Raw genomic sequence first — 20131 nt, 5'->3', positions numbered from 1 at the left:
ACTGAATAGAAAAAAATAGTTTCTAGAATGTATTAAAGATATGGATTTTTCCAAAGGCAATGGAAAAGTGCATAATGGTCACAAATAGGGTGTTGCATATTACCAATAATGTGTGCAAAAAGTAATATAAGGGATATCATGCAGGGTGGAGTTGTCAGATTTGAACTAGATCAAAATGTAATTGGGAACTGTTTAACAAAATTAATAAAAATGCAATATGACATAGATAATATCAATTGGTAGTTTTCTAAGTCAACATCCAGCCAGTGGGAAGCCCCTTCTATTTGAGTTTGACACCACTGATCCATGATATGTATATTAAAAAAAAAAAGCATAGTGTAAATAGATGACAAAAGACAATCTCAGTGCTGCAAAAATGCCTGTAAAATGACAAATGAATTACAATATGGCCTCTTGCATAGTGATCAGATCTTCTATGAAATATACATGGGAGAATGTGGATGAGAATCACATTGGATACAAAGGCAAGTCTGGCTTGTCATCTGTACTAATGTTAGACATACCCATGACAACAGTATAACACATCAACTTCAGTACAGAATTATGGAGCATTATGTCATGTTGTTATTCAATTTCATAACTATATACAGTGACTAATTCTTGGTTCTTATTTTACTTAGGTTTATCAAATATTCTTTTGAACAAATTTAGTTCTGGCATTACTACTCTATTCCATCGATCTCTTTTTATTGTTGTTGTTTGTTTTTGGCCAAATATCAGTTGGTTTTTATGATGTGTTAAAATGTTTTAAAGTTTAGAAACATATAAATCTACTTACATCAAGCTTTTTAGTCTAGTTTGCTTGCTTTTTATAAGTAAATTTCTTTTGATTTTAATGTTTTATGTTTAATGTTTTAAATTTTATGTATAAAATTGACGTTTTATTATTATTTCACTAAAACTATAAATTACTTTGAAAAACATTACCATGTTTATTTCCTTGATCTGACTCATTCAAGAATGATGGTTATCTCTCATTACTTAAAATCTGCATTTATTTCTGTTAAGACATGTTTATGGCTATATTTATAAAGGCTACATGCATTCCCGTGTAAAGTTAATGTTAGATATTTAATTTGTTTTGCTATTTTAAGTTGTGTTCTTTTTTTTTTTTTTTTTACAATATTTACTTAGCCATTATGGGTAGTATATAAATCAAAAAGCACTAGGAAAATGTGTACTATAATTGTTTTCATTTTTGTGGCCTCACATATCATCATATAATGTTGTTGAACTCATTGTCTCAATTAGTTGTTTGCTTTTTTTTTTTTGGAGTCAGTTGAATTTTCTTGGTAAACAATATCATGATGATGATATAATGCATTTCCAATATTAATTTGCAACATTAGATTTATCCTGAACTCTTCTCTCTTTCCCTCCAATCTCATCTTTCCTAAGTCTTTCTTATTCTAATTTGAAAATGCATTTGTTCACACTCATCCCTTTCTTTGAAATGAAATAACCCCCATTGCTGGTTCAGGTCTACATCACTTCCCACCTGAACTACTGTGAGTGCCTTCTAATTTAACTCCCAGCTCTCTGCCTCCTTTAATATGAACTCCACACAGCTGCCATAATCATCTTTCTAAAGCACAAATCTGATCATTTCATTCTACTGCTCAAAAATCAACTCCCCAGATTCCTATTTAAACTGTCTTTGTAATATGGTCCCTGGTTGCTATTTCACAAGATGTCCCTTTTTGTACATGACAGACAAAGAAACCACTGGCTATTCCCCAAACTTAGTATTTCAGCTTCTGCCTCCACAATTTTGTATGGGCTGCTGTACTGGCCTGGAGTACACTCTCTCCTCACCTCAACTTCTTAGAATTCTTAGCTTTCTTCAAGACTCAGCTAATATTCCACCTTTTATGGGAAGTTTTTCTAATACTTTTTTCTTTAAATTTTAATACTTTTTTCACTTCTCAAATTTTCAATATATAGATTTCACTCAAATCATGAATAAAAATCATTTGCTAAATGTTTGTTATGTCAGGCATCAAGCTAATTCCCAGGGATACAAAGGAAGGTTAAAAAATATCCCCAAAAAATCTAGTTTCTATTTCTATGTTGTAACCCCATTGAAGAATGTGTATGTTCATCCTTCGTTGCCTAAGAAGACCATGCCATCAGAGAAATAATGACATGACTTGCATGACTTTGGTTTGAGTGAGGGAGGGCTGTGCAGGTCACCAGCCTCACTTCTTTTCCAGAGCCATCTGAATCCAGTGACCAGATATTCATCATGATGACTGGAGATGACCCAGGATGAGGTGATTGGGGTTAAGTGACTTGCTCATTCAGAATAAAATGGTTCTTAATACACATATGGTGATATAGTTCCTTAGCCGACAACAGACTCCAAAAGGAAAATAAGGAGAGAGGTGACTGCTACATGCCTGAACACTAACAGCAGGGAGAAGTGCCGAAGGATGAAAACCATCAATTAGTTGGTCAACAAATATTTATTAAATGACTACTATGTGTTAGGCATGCTGTAAGGACTGCTGAGAATACTAAAAAAAGCAAAAACAGTGCTCTTGAGAATCACACATTTTGGGGGTAGAGAGACATGTAAATAGTTATTTTAACTGCATATAATCTCTTCGTTTGTCTATAAACTGTGTCCATCTCTTACGTGCATTACAATTAACTCTCCTGAAATACTACTGCATTAGTAAAACTTTCCTTAAACTTAAAGAATACATTTTTATAGCTGTATAGAAATGCACACATGTGTTTATGCATGTGTGTATGTTCACACACATGTACACATAGATGGATACACACATGTAGTACATGTGAGAGAAAGCTCTGAACAAGCATTGAGAATGGATTACTTTTGAAAAACTGCAAAATTCTTGCAATGATTTCTACAGGGACGGATAAAGGACTCTTGCAGAAGATCAGACTTGCGCTGAGTTTAAAAGAGAGCCAGGTAAACAAAAAGGGGGCAAAAATTTTAAAAGCACAGTAGTCTAGGGCCATTTTGTGTCAGGACAACCAGCCAACATAACTCATCATACCCTGAGATACATAAGCTCTTTGAAAGCAGTGGGCCATTTTTACTTTGTTTTTTTGTTTTGTTTTTAAATGCTCATCACCTATTATAATGTCTTGCCTAAAATAGGCATTTAATAAATGTTTGTTGGATGGGATGCCATATTTAATTTTTTTTCCTATCTTATTGTATTTGCTGGTGTTCTTGATATCTTGTCAATAGTAAGTCCCAGCTTTGTACTTGCTTTCTGTTGGAATACTTTGAGCTTTTCTCTATTCCATATGAAACAGTCATGGTTTCAAGTAGTACTTTTAATGTCCTTGATGGAAAATCTCTCTCTCTCTACCTTTTCAGTGTCTATTTAATAAACTGATATTATTGTTTTTTCAAAAGCCTTTTCTGTATCTGCCTATTTAAAAATTGTCCTAATATTATGCATAACGTTGAGTTTTTTTGAAAGCTGAATGAGCCTTACACATTTCATATAAATCATACATGTTAAATAATTTTCTTAATGTATCATCACATTCCGTTGTTTAATATTTTGTGTTAGATTTTTTTTCACCTTATTCATTAGAAATATTGACCTTTAAGTTTTCTGTTTCATTATTGTGCTTGCCAGGTTTTTATACCAATACCATATTTTCTTCATTAAAAATATGGCACAGAAGTACATGTTTCTTCCATAAATCTTTGCTGAATTGACTTTTCTATGCTTAGAAATAGCCAATAGAAATTTGTTTTTCCTAGGTTGTTAGTATTTATCTGTGAAGTCTGAAGTATCTACAATGTGGTTTTGTGTGTGTGTGTGTGTGTGTGTGTGTGTGTGTGTAAGATAATTTACTGATGACTTGCCTTAGTAATTCACCCACAAATACTCTCAGTTATTTGTTGTCAATTTTGATTATTTGTATGATAGTCCTGACAAAACTTAGACTGGTGACCTTGCAGAGATGCCTAAGTCGCTAAAGATCCTAGGAGTTGTATTTCTTCCCAGGAAGCTATGCGTTTGTTCAGTTGTTTTTCAGTCACAATCCATTCTTTGTGACCCCATTTGAGTTTGCTTTGGCAAAGATCCTGGAGCGGTTTGCCATTTTTTTCTTCAGCTCATTTTACAGATGAGGAAACTGAGTCAAAGAGGGTTAAGTGACTTGCCCAGGGTCACAGAAGTAGTAAGTGTCTGATGTCAGATTTGAACTCAAAAAGGAGAGTCTTTCTGATTCCAGTTCCAACACTCTATCCACTGAGCCACCTACCTGCCCAAGAAGCTATACTAGGGATCAAAACTGAAGGTTAAGATTTTTTTGGGGGGGGGAGGGGTTGGGCTTCCACATATAGAAAGAATTTTTAGGCAGAGATAGTAGCGGAAACTTCAATAGCTGAACCACAGAAGCAGCAGCAATGATGCCCAACTTTCTGAGGCTTTTCCTGGATTTTATAAACTGAGTTGCAAAGACCTGGTAGCTGTAAGGGATGTTGGGGAGTAGGTGGCAGTAAATGAAAGGAGAAACCAGAAAGTGGGCTGAGCTGTGTCTGGGAAAAGAGATGTCAGAGAAGACTTAGTAACCCATTGTACCCACCTTTCAAGGACTGAAAGAAGTTCCCAGAAAACACCTTCTCTTTCTCCAATGCCCTCTACTCACATCTATCCATTAACAGATTAGTAGATTGAGATCTACTCAATTCTTTCACACAATACTTCTGGTAACCTGGAGTTTTTCCTTAACTAGAAAGAGGCCAGGAGTCAGTTCATTTAAATCAAGGCAAAGAGCCTTACCTCTAAATAAATATTAAGTATTTTTCTAACTGAAGGATATGAGGTACTGTGATTATAATCCTAACTTTAAATTAATAGAAACTTCATAAAACAGCAGAGGAGAGGACCACAAGGACCTCAGGGGTCATGGGAAAATATGCTAATGTTTGCAATAAGATGTGGCCCATTACTTCTCCAGAGATAAAAAAGAGCAAGGAGAACTATCTGTTGGCCAGCTTTAACCTCCAGAGTCATACTAGCATCCATAACATTATAAAAGCAGACATTTTCATTCATTTCTTTTAAATTCTATTATAAGAACTATAATGTTCCCTGACATAATCAATTTTTACTTCATACTTTTTCATTTCTAATTTGAGTTTGATCTTTTGGAAATTAAGTTGTTCAATGGTTAATCAATTTATCAGGCTCTTCAAAAAAAATGAACATTTGGTTTAATTTAATAATAAATCATCTTTCCCATTTCATCATCATATGTTCTGATTTTTATTATCTGTTTTTCTTCTTTCCTTTCGATTATAATGTTTGTCCCTAGGATTATAAAATTATAATATTTGAATCTGAAAAGGGCCTTATAGATCATTGAGCCCAACTCTAATAATTGATTAAAGAAACTGAAGCCTAGAGAGGTTAAGTGACTTGTCCACAGTCACTTAAGTACTAGGTAGTACTTGTTTGTCCATAATAACTAATTAGGCTGAGTCCTCAATCCTAGTAATGCTTAGAAATTATAATTAGTTCAAAAGAGAAATAGCAAAATCCCTTAAACCTGAATAAAAGAATGTCCAAGATAGTTAAAATTATATCTCATCTTCCAGCCTATGAGATAAGGCAGTCTTGATGACAGTTACACAATAATTTCCTCTACCAAGACTATGAGGGGAGAAATGAACCGAGAAGAAAGGAAATACATCATGTCAAGTCTAATATCCTTATAACTCTTTTCAAGGATAAGCTGAAACAGGCTGACTCTATATTAATAAGAAAAAAATGACAACTGTTAGAATGTATTGACTAGGTACACATAGTAAATTTATTCTGTTGATAATACATTGTATTAAATAGCATTTAATATACTATTTTAAATTACAATAGATATACATTAAAACAAAATTGAACAACTATAATAAATTATATCATTTAACTTATTTACCTCAAAGGTGTGAACTCCTTAAGATCAAGGACTATCTTTTGCTTTACTTTGTATCCCCAGGGCTTGGCAGCAGAATGCCTGGCACATAGTAAGCTCTTCATAAATGCTCGTTGCCTGACTATCTAAACTCAAAGCTCAGAGTCATGTGCTTTTTTATTTAAAAATACTTATGAGATGTTTACTCATTTAGGACACTATCTCAATTATGTCCTTTCATATAAAATATCATTACTAGGTTATAAAATACAAGGCTCCTAAAGCAACACGAATTGTATGTCTGGTAAAAAAAAAAAAAAAAAAAAAAAAAAGGGTCACTAAAGAGCCCAGGGTTTCAGATAATCATTTTATTAATCAGAGGTACGATGAACAAAATTTGCCTCCTTTTTCCATAATAAACATATTCGGTGCCCCCAGGTTAAAGCAATCTACAGAGAGGTAAAAGGCTGCCCTCAGAGGCCTCCAGCTTAACATAGAGAGCAGTCCTGCTGCTCTCCTGCCCCCAAATTTCTATGACTGGCTTTCAATTCAGTCTAACTACAAAGGGTTAACCCAAACTGCCCTGGATCAGCCTCTGGGTTTGCACCATAGAATCATGTTCACAACAGCTTCTGTAACAGTTGTTAGAATAGACATAGCATTTTATATGAGTAAATCATAATTTTAGTAATTAATTCTTCAAGTGACTTAAACATATGCATGTGCATTACTGTATGTAAAGACATGTCTACATAAATATGTACATAAAATACACACTGCATATGTGGGTATATGTACATATACATGGCTTTGGCCTTTTTTTAATCTATAAAGAAAATATGAGGAATGTAGGGTAGACTGGTAGCAGAGACAATGAGCTGGTCCATTGGACAGATATTATCTGTACCATTTCCCCCCCATCTACTCTTCTATGTAAGAAAATGAAAAGACAGAATTATTTAAAATAGTGATTGCTAAGACCTCAGACTTGTTTGGGCAATAACTATTACCAAGATAACAGTTTAACACTCTGAGAAAAAAATAGATGTATACTGAATATTCCATAAACTTGGGTAAAGTTTCTCAAGGAGGTGCTACTCAGGTCCCTAACTAGGAATTTGTATTGTGAGTATAGCCCTTAACCTTTCAGTGGGTTAAGCAACTCTCTAAGACTATAAATTCAGATAAGTTGCTGCACTCTATCAGTTAGGGAGGCTTCTATGCTTGAAGTTTACAACAGAAATGAAATAATAGGTTTGGACCAAAAAAAGGAAGGAGAATTTAGATGGGATTCATATGTGTATATCCCATGCAAACCCAAACGTTGAATTCATTTGCTCTTTAAAATTATTACTTTCATAAAAATGTGACATAAGAATTAAAATGAATTTCTTAATAGTACCTTCAATAAATATATAATATTTTATAAGGCAATTATTAGATAGAAGATATGGTTATTCGATTAAAATGAGGGTGTTCCAAAAAGTGATTTCATCAGAAATAGTACTGAGAAATCAAATAGATCATAGTAACTTCCACTGAACTAAAAATTTCTTTAAAAAAAATTGATGAGGAAAATATTTAAGATGCCAGTTTGCAAGATAATGTCTCTTCTTCTACAGTGACAATCATAAAAGATAGTATTGCTATTAGAATGAGTTCAGTCTCATAAAATTCTTAGTCTTTAGGCATTAATTATTAGGTTATGTTTTCCAGAAAGAAATTGACAACAGAATTTACAATAAAATTGAAAAATCTTGCATTTTAAGTTTATTTATTTTAAAATGTTCTGAATCTCTTTGATAAAAAGCAATTTCAAACAATACTTGGAATTGGTATTTCTTTAATAGTTATCACATAAAAATCACAGCCTGGGAATGAACATAAACTGCAGCATATCATATTAGTCAAAAAATTAGTCACAATTAGTCAAGAAAATTTTCATACATTAATAGGCCCATGTAACCTGCCCAGGTCACATGGAAGCCTGAGTTACATGAGTCTGAGTTACATGGAGCCTGTGGTGGGAGGAGTTTGCTGAATGGGTGGAACAGGAAGAGGTAGAGTTACAGATGAACTGTATAAAATGTATCCAGGAAAGAGGCTTGATTTTAGACTGAGCAGGGAGGTAGGAGCTGTCCCTGCTGATCACTCTGAAACATTGTATCCAAGTTCATCACACATGCAAGAAGAATAGAAGGTTGGCCAGGTGCCATCTCATACTAAAAAGAGTGTACCTCTGGGCAGAATGATGACTCCCGGACTGCAAATTGGAAAACAGTAAAGTTTAAGAGAGCCGGCTTGCGATTTGTTTAATGGACCTGGTGGGTGGGAAACCCAGAAGGGGGATGGTTTGGGGATGGTGCTGTTCTTTGCATTGTTATTGTGTATAGATTTTTATTACTGTGATAGATTTGGCCTTCTGGTCTCTAAATAAATGTTCTTCTTCTGCCTTCCATGTGGAAAATCTGTGGTATTTCGTGATTCAGAATTGCACAGGGATATTCATGGCCACCGTAGGCACTATGAATATCGCATTGGCGCTACATACAAGTAGTTCAGCTAGTCAGTTGAGGGCTTCAGAAAAGGATGCAAACGCGCATCGTTATCACTCAACAGAGTTCCTTTTCCAAAGTTTATGATGAAAGCATCAAGGGAAAATTGCATTTACCTTAGGCCAGTCCTGGAGTGGTGTGGGAGGAGTGGGGGTTGAGAGAAAGGGAGGGAGAGAGAGGAAAAGAGAGAGAGAGAGAGAGAGACAGACAGACAGACAGACAGACAGAGAGACAGAGACAGAGAGAGAGAGAGAGACCGAGAGAGAGACAGAGAGAGACAGAGACAGAGAGAGAGACAGAGAGACAGAGACAGAGACAGAGAGACAGAGACAGAGAGAGAGACAGAGAGACAGAGAGACAGAGAGACAGAGAGACAGAGACAGAGACAGAGAGACAGAGACAGAGAGAGAGACAGAGAGACAGAGAAAAAGAGAAATTGAAAAGGAGGAAACAGTTATGGTTTGAGTCAATAAAAAATAAGAGGAAAAAATAATAAATTACTAGTAATTATTGAAAACTGAGATTTCACAATGAAGAAATCATGGATCACTGAAATCTACAATTATTTTTTAAAGTTGTGTGTACTGACAGAGAGATAGGATAATAAGCAGGGAAGTTACCCTGATTCTAAGGTACATTATGTTAAAATAGGAAAGAAATAGGAAAGAGAAGATTGTATATGGAAGAGGCCTGTAGCAATTTTTAAAATATTTAAAAATTATATAGTTAATAATTTAACGATTAAATTTTTATAATTAAAAAATATTTTAAAAGACTTCCAAAAAATTTAACAGAATCCATTTCAGCAGAATATGAGCACACAAATGAAAGGCCCAAGTACACACAAAAGGACTATAGAATATTTGTCTTACAAGGTATTAGTCTGTATATTGTATTAGTCAGGTATATTGTATATACCTGAGGTGGAATTCTAGGAGAAGACTGATAGATTATTCTTACATAGTGAACAGAAGACTGAATTTTCAATCAGAAGACCTACCTTGGAGACCTGGTTCTTTGACTTATTCCTAGGTGACCCTGGACATCTGAGCCTCAGTTGTTTGTTTTTTTTTTCCTCTTTCATATTGTATGTTCCCTTTTAGCACTATATCCTATGATCCTATGATGAAGGACAGCTAGGTGGTACAATGGACATCATGGCTGGCCTGGAGTCAACAAGACTCATCTTCCTGAGTTCAAATCAGGCCTCAGACACTTACTTACCTGTGTGACCCTGGGCAAGTCACTTAACCCTGTTTGCCTCAGTTTCCTCATCTTTGAAATGAGTTGGAGAAGGAAATGGCAAACCACTCCAGTATCGTTGCCAAGAAAACCCCAAATGGGATCATGAAAAGTCAGGCATGACTGAAATAACTGAATAACCACAACAGCCAAAAACTTCATAGTTCATCTGGTGAAAGGAGAAGGTAAGAGAAGTCTCCTTCTGCCTTCCTGAAAGCTAATTTCTACTTATCTATAACAGAATTACAGATAAGGAGAATAATTTATTGTGAGAAGGGTAACAGGAATAAACATCAAATACCTGTGCTGTAATACAAAGGCAGAGAAGGTATAATATGAGGTGTATAGAGGAGGACCTGAGGAAAGACCAAGTGGATTATTTATCTGGTGCTTTAAGGTTCATAGGTTATAGACACTATCTCACTTTAGTAGGTGGCAGGCAGAAATACAGGAACAATGCCAAGTGAGAGGTATACCAGGGCAACCAGAGACATAAAGGTAAAGTAGACAACAAATTAGAGATATAATTCCAAGTGATGAGGATTTAGGGCATTGAACTTCTTCAAATGGCTTGATGGCCTCATGTCCTTTGATTCAGATATAAATTATGGGCAGGGCAGGTGATGGGGTAACAGTATACATGACAAAGATGAAGCTCTTATCCAAGAAAAGATAGTTGCACTATCTGAGGAGGAATCCTGAGATTGTAATGTTAACATGGATCTTCAAGTGCTTCTGGGGGAGAGGCCAAGCAGAAAAGTCCAAGAATAAAATAATGAGGTAGCAGTTGGTGATATTCATGGTAGAGTTGGGGGGTGGGCTTGAGAGGTAAAGCAGAAAAAGGGGTTATTTGAAGAATAGAAAAGCTCTCCCTTCTTAAGGTATGTAACTAGGACATGATAGAGAACCTACCAGGACTTGTCAAACCAAATGATTAATAGCCACTCTCTTGACTTATGTGGGTATTAGAGATATTGAGAAAGAATTCCTAAAAAAACAAACAAAAAAAAAACCCCCCAAATCTTGGGCAAGAAACTGAAGACTATAGGGTAATAGGTAATGTTTTATTTATTGCAGACAATTGAAGGAAAAGACTTGACAAAAGAATGGCAGATTTAATAAGTAAACAAGTGTAATGGTAACTATGAGAGTTTAAAGATCTTCCCCACCCATTAATGGGCCTGCCTATTAAGGAAAGCTCAATTAGGGGAGAAAATTTGTTAATTTTCTCATGAGGAACTGGTTCTCAAGGGTCGTGATGCCCTCAGGCTCTGGAAAGTGTATAAATCCTCTGAAGTGAGGTTTTACTTTGGGTGTGACTCATTGGACATGTTTGTTTGGCCAGAGGAGACTCTGGGCAGCTGCTAAGGAGCACCCTCAACTTTGAAAACCCAGATGTTGATGCTTCTCTCTCTGGTAACTACGTATGTGTAGTCAGACACTTATCTGTCTGTTGATCTGTCAGGCAGTTGGAAGCCCTGTCTGTTGATTTTGATTTCTCTGTATTTTCTCTGAAGTTCACAGTGCTGACTTTTTCCCCCTAAGTGAATGATACATGTGCTTGATTAAAGTGATTGTTGACACCTCAAAAGTTGCTTTCCTCTTAGTAAGGCAGATCTAAGAACCTGTACAGCAGGCTATCCTGTGTATGTCGGGGGTCCTTGCTTTTACAACAAGCAAAAAGACTGTCAGAATGGGATTTGGATTTCTTGATGATAATTTTAAACTAAAATATGATAGGGTTTTGGCCAGGCAGCTAGGTTGTTCAATGGATAGTGTACTGGGCTTGGAATCAGGAAGACCTGAGTTCAAATGTGACCTCAGAAGCTTACTAGCTGTGTGATCCTCAACAAGCCACTTAACCTCTATTTGCCTTAATATGCTGGAGAAGGAAATGGCAAATCACTCCAATATCTTTGCCAAGAAAATCCCACAGGCAGCATTGGCTATTATGGTCCATGAGGTCACAAAGAGTCAAACATGATAGAATAACAACAACAATGCTTTTGGCCAATGATGGAGCTCATTTAATAAGGACTAGTAGAAATTTATTTGCCTTGATTCTTGCAAAATCACTGTTGGGCAGTATTAGCATATTATAGAATAGATTTTTATTCAAATATATTCATGTATTGAGTAAAATGACCATTGCAGGTACTAACAACTATGAGATTCTATGCTCATTTCTGACATGATTTGATTAGGTACCTTGGTGCATTATGGCAATGGATTCATGATCTCATTTGTGTGTATACTTTTCCCTATCAATCAATTAATCAACCAATATTTATTTAATATCTACTATGGGCCAGGCATTGTGGCAAGTATATGAAACAAAGAAAAAATAAATATAATTTCTCTCCTCAAGGATCTTGCCTTGTAATGTAGGAGACAAGATATATTCATCACAAGATAAATGTAGAGGAAGAATAATTTAGAGGGGATGGCACTCAGAGCAGGGAATGTGAGGCTTCCTATAAAAGGAGGTATTTAGGCCAAGTCTTCAAGGAAGTTAAGGATTCTAACAATTGGAAGTTGGGAGAGAGACCTTTATAGCATATAAGGCTGCCTTTGAAAAGGCATGGGGATAGGTTATGGAGTGTTGATTATGTGGAAACAGACTAAGACTTTAAAAGTTGATTCTGGAAAAAATAAAGATTGTGAACCTAGGCAACTTGAAGGATGGTAGTAAGCTGGGAAGGTTTGTGGGAAAGATAATCAGTTTTAGACAATTTGAGTTTGAGATGTCTGAGCCACAGTTTAAAATGTCTAAGAGATAATGGGGGGCGGGGGTCAGGAAAGAGACTTTGAACTAGACCAACAAATCTGCGATTCTTCTGCATAGAGATGATAACGTTACAGACCACCTTCCCTACAGGCTTTCTCACCCTGAGTGATTCTTATTTAAATCATTCCATACATCTTCTATTGCTGTTTTACTCAGAATACTTTGGGAAACAGTATAGCACTCAGTTGTCCATTTGTTAGCATTGCTTCTAATGTCATGACTGGACCACCTGCTTCTCTAGTCACCCCTATCCTTTACTGATATCTCTTTCCTTATACTTAAGTCATCTTTAGTAATATCCTTGTCCAGGTTGCTAATCTTCATATGGTGCAATGGATCTGTGAGGGCCAGAGGTCCAAGGCTGTTCTAACAAGCAATCTGTTTACTAAAAACATATTCTAATACCCCCTGTAGAAGCAATTCCCATCTTGAAGATAAAAACAAGTACAAGGTTTGGTCTAAGGGCAGAAAGAGGGTCAGAAATATTTTCTGGAGCATGAATTACCCGTGAAATGCTTTGTCTAGTAGTTTCTGGCTTTGGGAGAGGAATTGTGTTTTATACATTTGATTCTATGGGTTTTTATTATGAGTTTTAAAAAATTTAAACTTTAATTTTAATTGAATTCTATTTTATTTATTATATTATTTTATTTATTTATAATATTTTATTACACTAATTATTATTTTATTTTAAAAAAGTAAAACATTGAACTGATTGAAGTAGATTGAATTTTAGGCTTCATGCAAATCAATGATACAGGCTACTTATATCCATTGTGTACATTTCCACAGTCCTTTGAGGGACCAGTAATTTTCATATGTCTGGAATAGTGATGTTTTATGATCTGTAGCACAGGAGCAATGGTATCAGCCTCAAATAGAAATGGGGGCCTCTAGAATGTTGTAAAACAGATAAACACAGCACACAGGAGGGCTGCTAGAACTGGTTCATTCTTGATTTGGTCAGACTACAAAAGACACTAAGAAGGAGTTAATAATCTTACTTCATTCTAATCTAGCTTTCTCAGAAGAGGATTGCTGATAATGGGAGCACAACTTCTACAGCATTCCCTCATCACCCTTCTTGCAAGGGCCAGTGAGAAGGGATGGCAACTGCCTTTACATCTCAATGGGGTCAGTCAGGACAGACACAGCTTGTGCATCCCCTAAATCCCCTCAAACCTCAATGGAGGCCAGTTGAGGCAAACACAGATTCCCCCAAGCCTTGATGGGGGCCGATCAAGGTATGCATAGCATTCCAGCTTGTGCACTCAACCCTAAGATTCCCCATTCACTGACCAACGCCCACCTGCTTTATCAGGCAGCAGACAAAGAAGGCATATTGCCAGCAATAACCTCACAAGTTTATATCACCTCATCCTTGCATCTCACTGAGTAGCTGCAGTGGATGTTTACATCATTTATCATTATATAATGCTGCATAAGTGTGGTAGAGAGATTTTGAACCACAACTGTGGAACTTACATATCTAGTACCTGGGAACAATAGCTTGTTATGGCTATGGATCCTGGGAAGCTGAACTCTAAGAAATAATTACAAAAATTCACTTCACACACACTACAATCCACCTTACACTAAAATTCATCAAACATACAAATGCAAATATATATATATGTATGTACACACACACACACACACACACACACACACACACATATATACACATCCATTGTGGGCTGCCTATTGACTTAGTTTTAAAGTATGATATGAACTGTGTTTTGTTATATTTTCATTAATTTTGTTAAGTATATCCCAGTTACATTTTAAACTAGTTTGGGCTGAACTTGGAAGTGTTGGGGGCTTACAATGCGCATGTTTGACCTCTTTAGCATAGAGCACCCTTGGGAGAAGCTAGGTATAGAAAAGATGTTTTTCTGTAGCCATGAGCCTTTTTGAATCATCAAAAGCACAATAACTTCCCAAATACAAGTTAGAATGATCTCTTCTTTCTATTTAATTCCCAGCCTAGTTATTATCCACCTTGAGTACTTAAGAAATATGTGCCAACAGACTAACTCAATGGATTGTCCCTGAAATGACATACAAATATCTAAGCAATGCAATATCCCCTTTTTTCTTCCTATGTGGATGCAATTTCTTTTGATTGGCTATGACCTCATTCAAGTAACCCTGTAGTCTTTTTGTGCTCAATGTGATTTTTATATTATGTTCCATAAGGAGTATATGGAGAGTCTCTCCAGTGCTAGGAAATCCCTCTTCTTTGGAGAGCCCTCTCCTGACTGTATTGTTCTCTTGAGACTGATATTTTGCAGATCACTAAATAAAGGTATCTTCAAAACTTTATCTCCATAGTTATATTTATCACTAATACATGTTTTTATCAATTTAACCTAGTAGCATAAATGTTCAAGAAAAAGATGTCACAAGTTACACATGAAATATCTTCATAATTTTACAGAGCTTTACAGAAAAGGAAGAAGGAAGGAAGGAAGAAAAGGAAAGGGGAAAAGTGAGGAAAAGTAAAAAACAAAAGACTGAAAGGAAAAGGAGCAAGCATTACAATACAATATGTCAAAAACTAAACATTTGTATATGCAGAGTAATGACTATGCTAATAGACAGGGATAGAAAATTTGCATAAGACAGACATAATATCTGGTCAAATTCTAGCAAATACTCGGTTTGGTAGCTTGTGAAGAATTTGAATTTTAATGTTATCATTTTAAAGATTTAATGGCTATCTCACTCTATTGCAAATCCTAGTATGTATGTATGTATGTATGTATATATGTGTATGTGTCTGTATGCACATAGATATACCTTTTTTAGAAGAAAAACTTTAATTATATTTACTCTTTTGTTCCTACAGTTTCCTTGGGAGTCTTTCAAAACTTTTCACTGAGAATAGCAGTGCACACTTATAAATCCTGCTACTAAGAGAGTTACAGTAGGACTGGTCGATCTTTTGGTAGCTGTGAACAGAATTATGGTTAAAGCCAATCAGATGTCTGTGCTAAGTCCTGTTTCAGTGAGTCTGCACTGTCCGTGAAAGCCCAAATTAACAAACTGCTTTTCAAAAAATGGAAAGAGAAATTTCACTCGTTGGATTTTCAAATATTTTTGTAGGATTGTATATGCAGATTGAAGGATCTAAAATTCAAGAAGTAATGTACTCTTTGGTTCTATACATAAAAATGCAGAAACCAGAAGTTAAATACTTAGGTATTTGTGACTGGCTTTTTTTTTTTTTGCAGAAAATGTTTATGAAACTTTAAAAGGCTTAATTAAATAGCTCTTGGTTATACCTTTCTTTAAATTAATAATCAAGGCAAAACACTGGCCTCCAGATTCCCTGAACAGTGCAGTTGAATTCCAAAAACAGACTTAGGAATGACAAGACCCAGAATAACTACTGAAACTGTACTGTTTGCATTTTAAAGATTCTTTAAGTCAAGAAATAAGAATTAGCTAGGAAATTTATGGTAGCAGTGTTCATTCTTTTACTAGGGGACTAAAACAAGTCATGGCAACCCAACCAAAGGATATAATCAATCAAAATTCAGTTCAGTAAAAAATGTGTTTTCTGTCTGCATGGCAATGTGTAATGCATTCAACTCTGGGGACAGAGAGACAAACGAAACCAATTTTTTTTTTCCCTTGAGAAGTTTACATTCTAGCAAGGAAAAGAAAATAATTATATACAGGAGAGGTAAATAAAATTTATGTGCAAAACCAATACAAATGAATTACTGAGGGAAAAGTACTAATAAATGAGGGAATGAGAAAAGCACTAGGAGGCAGAGGGGAGGGAGACTGTTCCAGGGACCACGTAAGCAAAGGCTCTTAGTTGTTATAGGGTAGAGTGCAGGGAACGTGCAGTGGACTGGTTTGGCTAAATTGTAGAGCATGAAAGGGAGAACAGTGTGAAATCAATTACACAGGCAAGTAAACCCTTACAATGAAGACAATAGTCCTTCTTAAATCATTAAAACTTCTTACCTTTGTTTTTGGTTCTAGAATTTTTACCCCATAAATTGATATTTGTAATTCAACTTTAGGAGTTTTCTGGCCTTCAGATTTCTTGATATGTCTTGCAAACTAAAAGAATGAAGAGAATTGAAAATCATTTTATTTCTCTTTTTAAGAGTCAAAACATCAACATCTAAATATTTTAAATCTATAATTTAGGCTTTTTTGCTGGGTTTTTTTTTTCATCTTTTTCAACCAATTAAAAGGACTGGATTTATATGATGTCTTTGCTGGCTATTCACACACTTTTTAATCTTCTTATTTGTACCTAAATACAAAACAAGTAATAATCATCTTGTTAATTCTATAAGGCAGACTGAAGTGAAAGGAAAGACATACATATAGGCATCCCCCTCTCTGACTGAGTCATTCCCCAACTGATAAAGGGTGGAAGGTGATTTTCTATATGCTAAACCACAATCATTGCAAAGTAAGAGAAATTATTATTAAATAATAAATTATTGGGGAGATTCCTGATCTTTCCCAAAAATTCACTCCACCTACACTATCATATCTAGATTTGTTTCCCCATCCAAGTAGAAAATCTTGCAAAGAATTTAATCTAAGGTGAATTCCATCCCATTGTGTTCCACTCAGGCAGGGTTTTTTTTTTTTGGGGGGGGGGTCTTTATCATTTTTCTATATTACCCAAGGTTGGGGGTGATTTAGAAGCAAGTGACATAATCAAAATCATATCCCCCAGCCCCCATTAGAACAGGTCTACCTCTCATCATCATACTCATTCTTGTCATTAATTGTTAACTAATTAGAGTTGCTTGCATCTTCAGGAACACCCACTCTTCCAAGGGCATATAAACATTGAGTAGGTTCAGGTGAGGGGTCTTTAGCATTTAAAAGTGTTACTGACCCCTTTTATTAATCATACCCTAGCACAATTAATAAGATGATGAATTACTCAGAAACTGGGTCTCAAACTTTTTATACATCACAAAAGAATTCTTCAAACTCCCAATAAAGTAAATAAAAACTTTTATTCTTATTATAATTAATGATTATTATTATTCCCACCACACACATGAAAAAAATTGAGTAAGAAGCTCTTTCTTACTGTTCAGAATGGCAAGTGAAAAAGATCAATATACTTTTCTATGATTTTGGACTTTTTTGGTCCCTATAGAACACCAGATGTTTGCTGCATAAGGATAAAACACTGACATTTTTGCCATTATGAAGGATATCAACATTTTTTAGGGGAGAAATCAGGAAGAAAATGCCAGGTCTTTGTGTCAACCACCCCACCCCACTAAACAAAACATACCACCATAGCCAGAGTGAAAGGGAGGAGAGGGGAAGTGATTATCATTACATAGTGTAAAATGTTATATTGAAAGGGATGAAGGGGAATGATTACCACTATGGTTTAGGCTAAACATCTAGATTATTTGATGCACTGAATTTGGGCTATTCTGAACTAATTTAAATAATAATTAACAGTGTCAGATTTCTACTCTTCTTAGACCCCTGCCTCATCTACACTGTAATGGGAAAGAGCTCTGGTTTTAGAGTAGAGAGACTAGGACTTGAATCCCAGGTTAGACACTTTTTACAAGATTCACTTCAGATTCCTGGGCCTTTGTTTCTTCATCTGTAAAATGAGATGGTTAAAGACTACATGGTTTATGAGATCCTGTGTTGGTACTTCATCTATGATCCTATGAACCCGTAACTATGAGGAAGTCACTTAATCTTGTTCAACTTTGGTTTCCTTACTAGCAAAATTAAGAAAATACTTAACTATTTATGACTCTGTCCTTTTTGATGAAAATGTTTTTGAAATGGTAAAGTGATACGTAAATGTGAATAACAAAAAAAAACTGTCATTATTATTATTACACCCTGCAAATTATAAAATTCTGATATTGATAATGGCAGCTGAATTAAAGAAAACATTTTCAAAAACATTAATATTTTTTCCGTTCCAGAGTTCCAAGATCTACTAGTTAGTATTCCTAACATCTCATCAAGGTAGTAAACACCCAGGGTGAAATCTGTAGGGTTTTTTTCTATTATAGAACAATCAGCAATTTTTATGCATAGAGTATCTTGTTTTTCAATCCTTTTTTCAGTCTTGTCAGACTCCTCCTGACCCCATTTAGGTTTTCTTGGTAAAGATACCAGAGTGGCTTGCCATTTCTCTTCTAGCTCATTTTACCGATGAGGAAATTGAGACAAATAGGACTAAATGACTTGCCCAGGATCACACAACTAGTAAGTGTCTAAGGCCTGATTTGAATTCAGGAAGAAGAGTCTTCCTGACTCCAGGTCCAGCACTCTATGTATGCACCGCGCCTATTAGATGCTCCTTTTTTTCTACAGACAGAAAGAATACCGTTAAAGGAGAAGCACCTTTTATTCCCTTTTAGAATCTTCAGGATAGCTTTCTTTTCTTTTTTTCCTGGAATAGATCAATGACTTTATCAGGATAGGGAATTCCCCCACAATGCAAATCTGCACACTCTCCTGAGACACTGTGAGGTTAAGTTATTTGCCCACCATCACACAAGCAGGATAATTTAGAGACAGAACTTCGACCCCAGGTCTTCCTGACTCCCAGGAGAGCTCTCTGTCCATCATGCCCCTCTCCTTATGAAGATTTTCTGGTAATAAGATTGGGATACAGGCTGAACCTGGGAACCCAACAGTCTTAGAATTCTTGGATGTGTAAATGCCCTTTACCCAAGAAGGCTGGCATGTGCTTTGCAAATTATGGCCTTAGAATAATAACAATAATACAGTAAAGTAGCTGACATTTATAAAGTGCTTACTATGTGCCAGGGCCTGTGTTAAGAAGTACTTTACAATTATTTTCTTATTTGACCCTCACAACAACCTTGGGAGGTATGTACTATTATTATCCCCATTGTAGCAGTGAAAAAACTAAGGCAAACAGAGATTAAGTGACTTGCCTAGGATCATGCAGCCAGTCAGTGTCTTAGGTTGCATTTGAAATTAAGTCTTCCTGATGCCAGGCCCAACATTCCAATTGCTATATAAGTATATGTTTGCACACACATATATGTGTATAAATACTTATGCATACACACATATAAACACACACACTCTCACAACAACTCTGAAGTATGTAATAACCATTTTGTGGCTGACCTAGTTGACTGCTTAATGTTCCCTCCAGTCTCTCTCTCTCTCTCTCTCTCTCTCTCTCTCTCTCTCTCTCTCTCTGACTCTCTCTCTTTCTCTCTCTCTCTCCCCTTATTTACAGTATAGTTCACTGGGAGAGGCATTCTATAGTCACTATGTTATACTCTTGTACTCTGCTCATATAACTTTTAATTCAGGGGAAATATAATTACACATTTTATAGTAAAAGTATGAGAATTAAGTTACAGTTTAATTGTGTACCCAACAAACTTTTGCTCATTGCTGCTGCATAATGTAATAATAGACACAGATTATAGAATTTAGGATTTAGAGCTGAAAGGCATCTTTAAAATCATCTAGTATGATCCCTCCTTATGCTCTCCCTCCCAAAATATTTATACCTGAGGATGTAAAGGGAATTGTCCAAAGTCATGCAGATTAAAATAGATGGTAGAGTTGCTATGCTTTGGAATCCCTCATTGGGGGA

At 35.6% G+C, this 20131-nt stretch overlaps 1 protein-coding gene across 18 annotated transcripts in view; it reads right to left on the bottom strand.

Moving 5' to 3' along the window:
• The window catches only part of GULP1 (GULP PTB domain containing engulfment adaptor 1), a 383611-nt gene that overhangs the window by 56818 nt on the left and 306662 nt on the right, over positions 1-20131 (bottom strand). For all 18 annotated transcript variants that reach the window (XM_072612613.1, XM_072612612.1, XM_072612615.1 and 15 more), the window contains one exon: positions 16495-16593. In XM_072612613.1, coding sequence (XP_072468714.1) covers positions 16495-16593 — 99 coding nt within the window. The remainder of the gene's footprint in view (positions 1-16494; positions 16594-20131) is intronic.

The sequence above is a fragment of the Notamacropus eugenii genome, chromosome 5 (assembly GCF_028372415.1).
Source record: "Notamacropus eugenii isolate mMacEug1 chromosome 5, mMacEug1.pri_v2, whole genome shotgun sequence".
NCBI classification, from domain to species: domain Eukaryota; kingdom Metazoa; phylum Chordata; class Mammalia; order Diprotodontia; family Macropodidae; genus Notamacropus; species Notamacropus eugenii.
The sequence above is the reverse complement of the archived record's forward strand: the minus strand, read 5'-3'. Positions and strand labels throughout refer to the sequence as shown.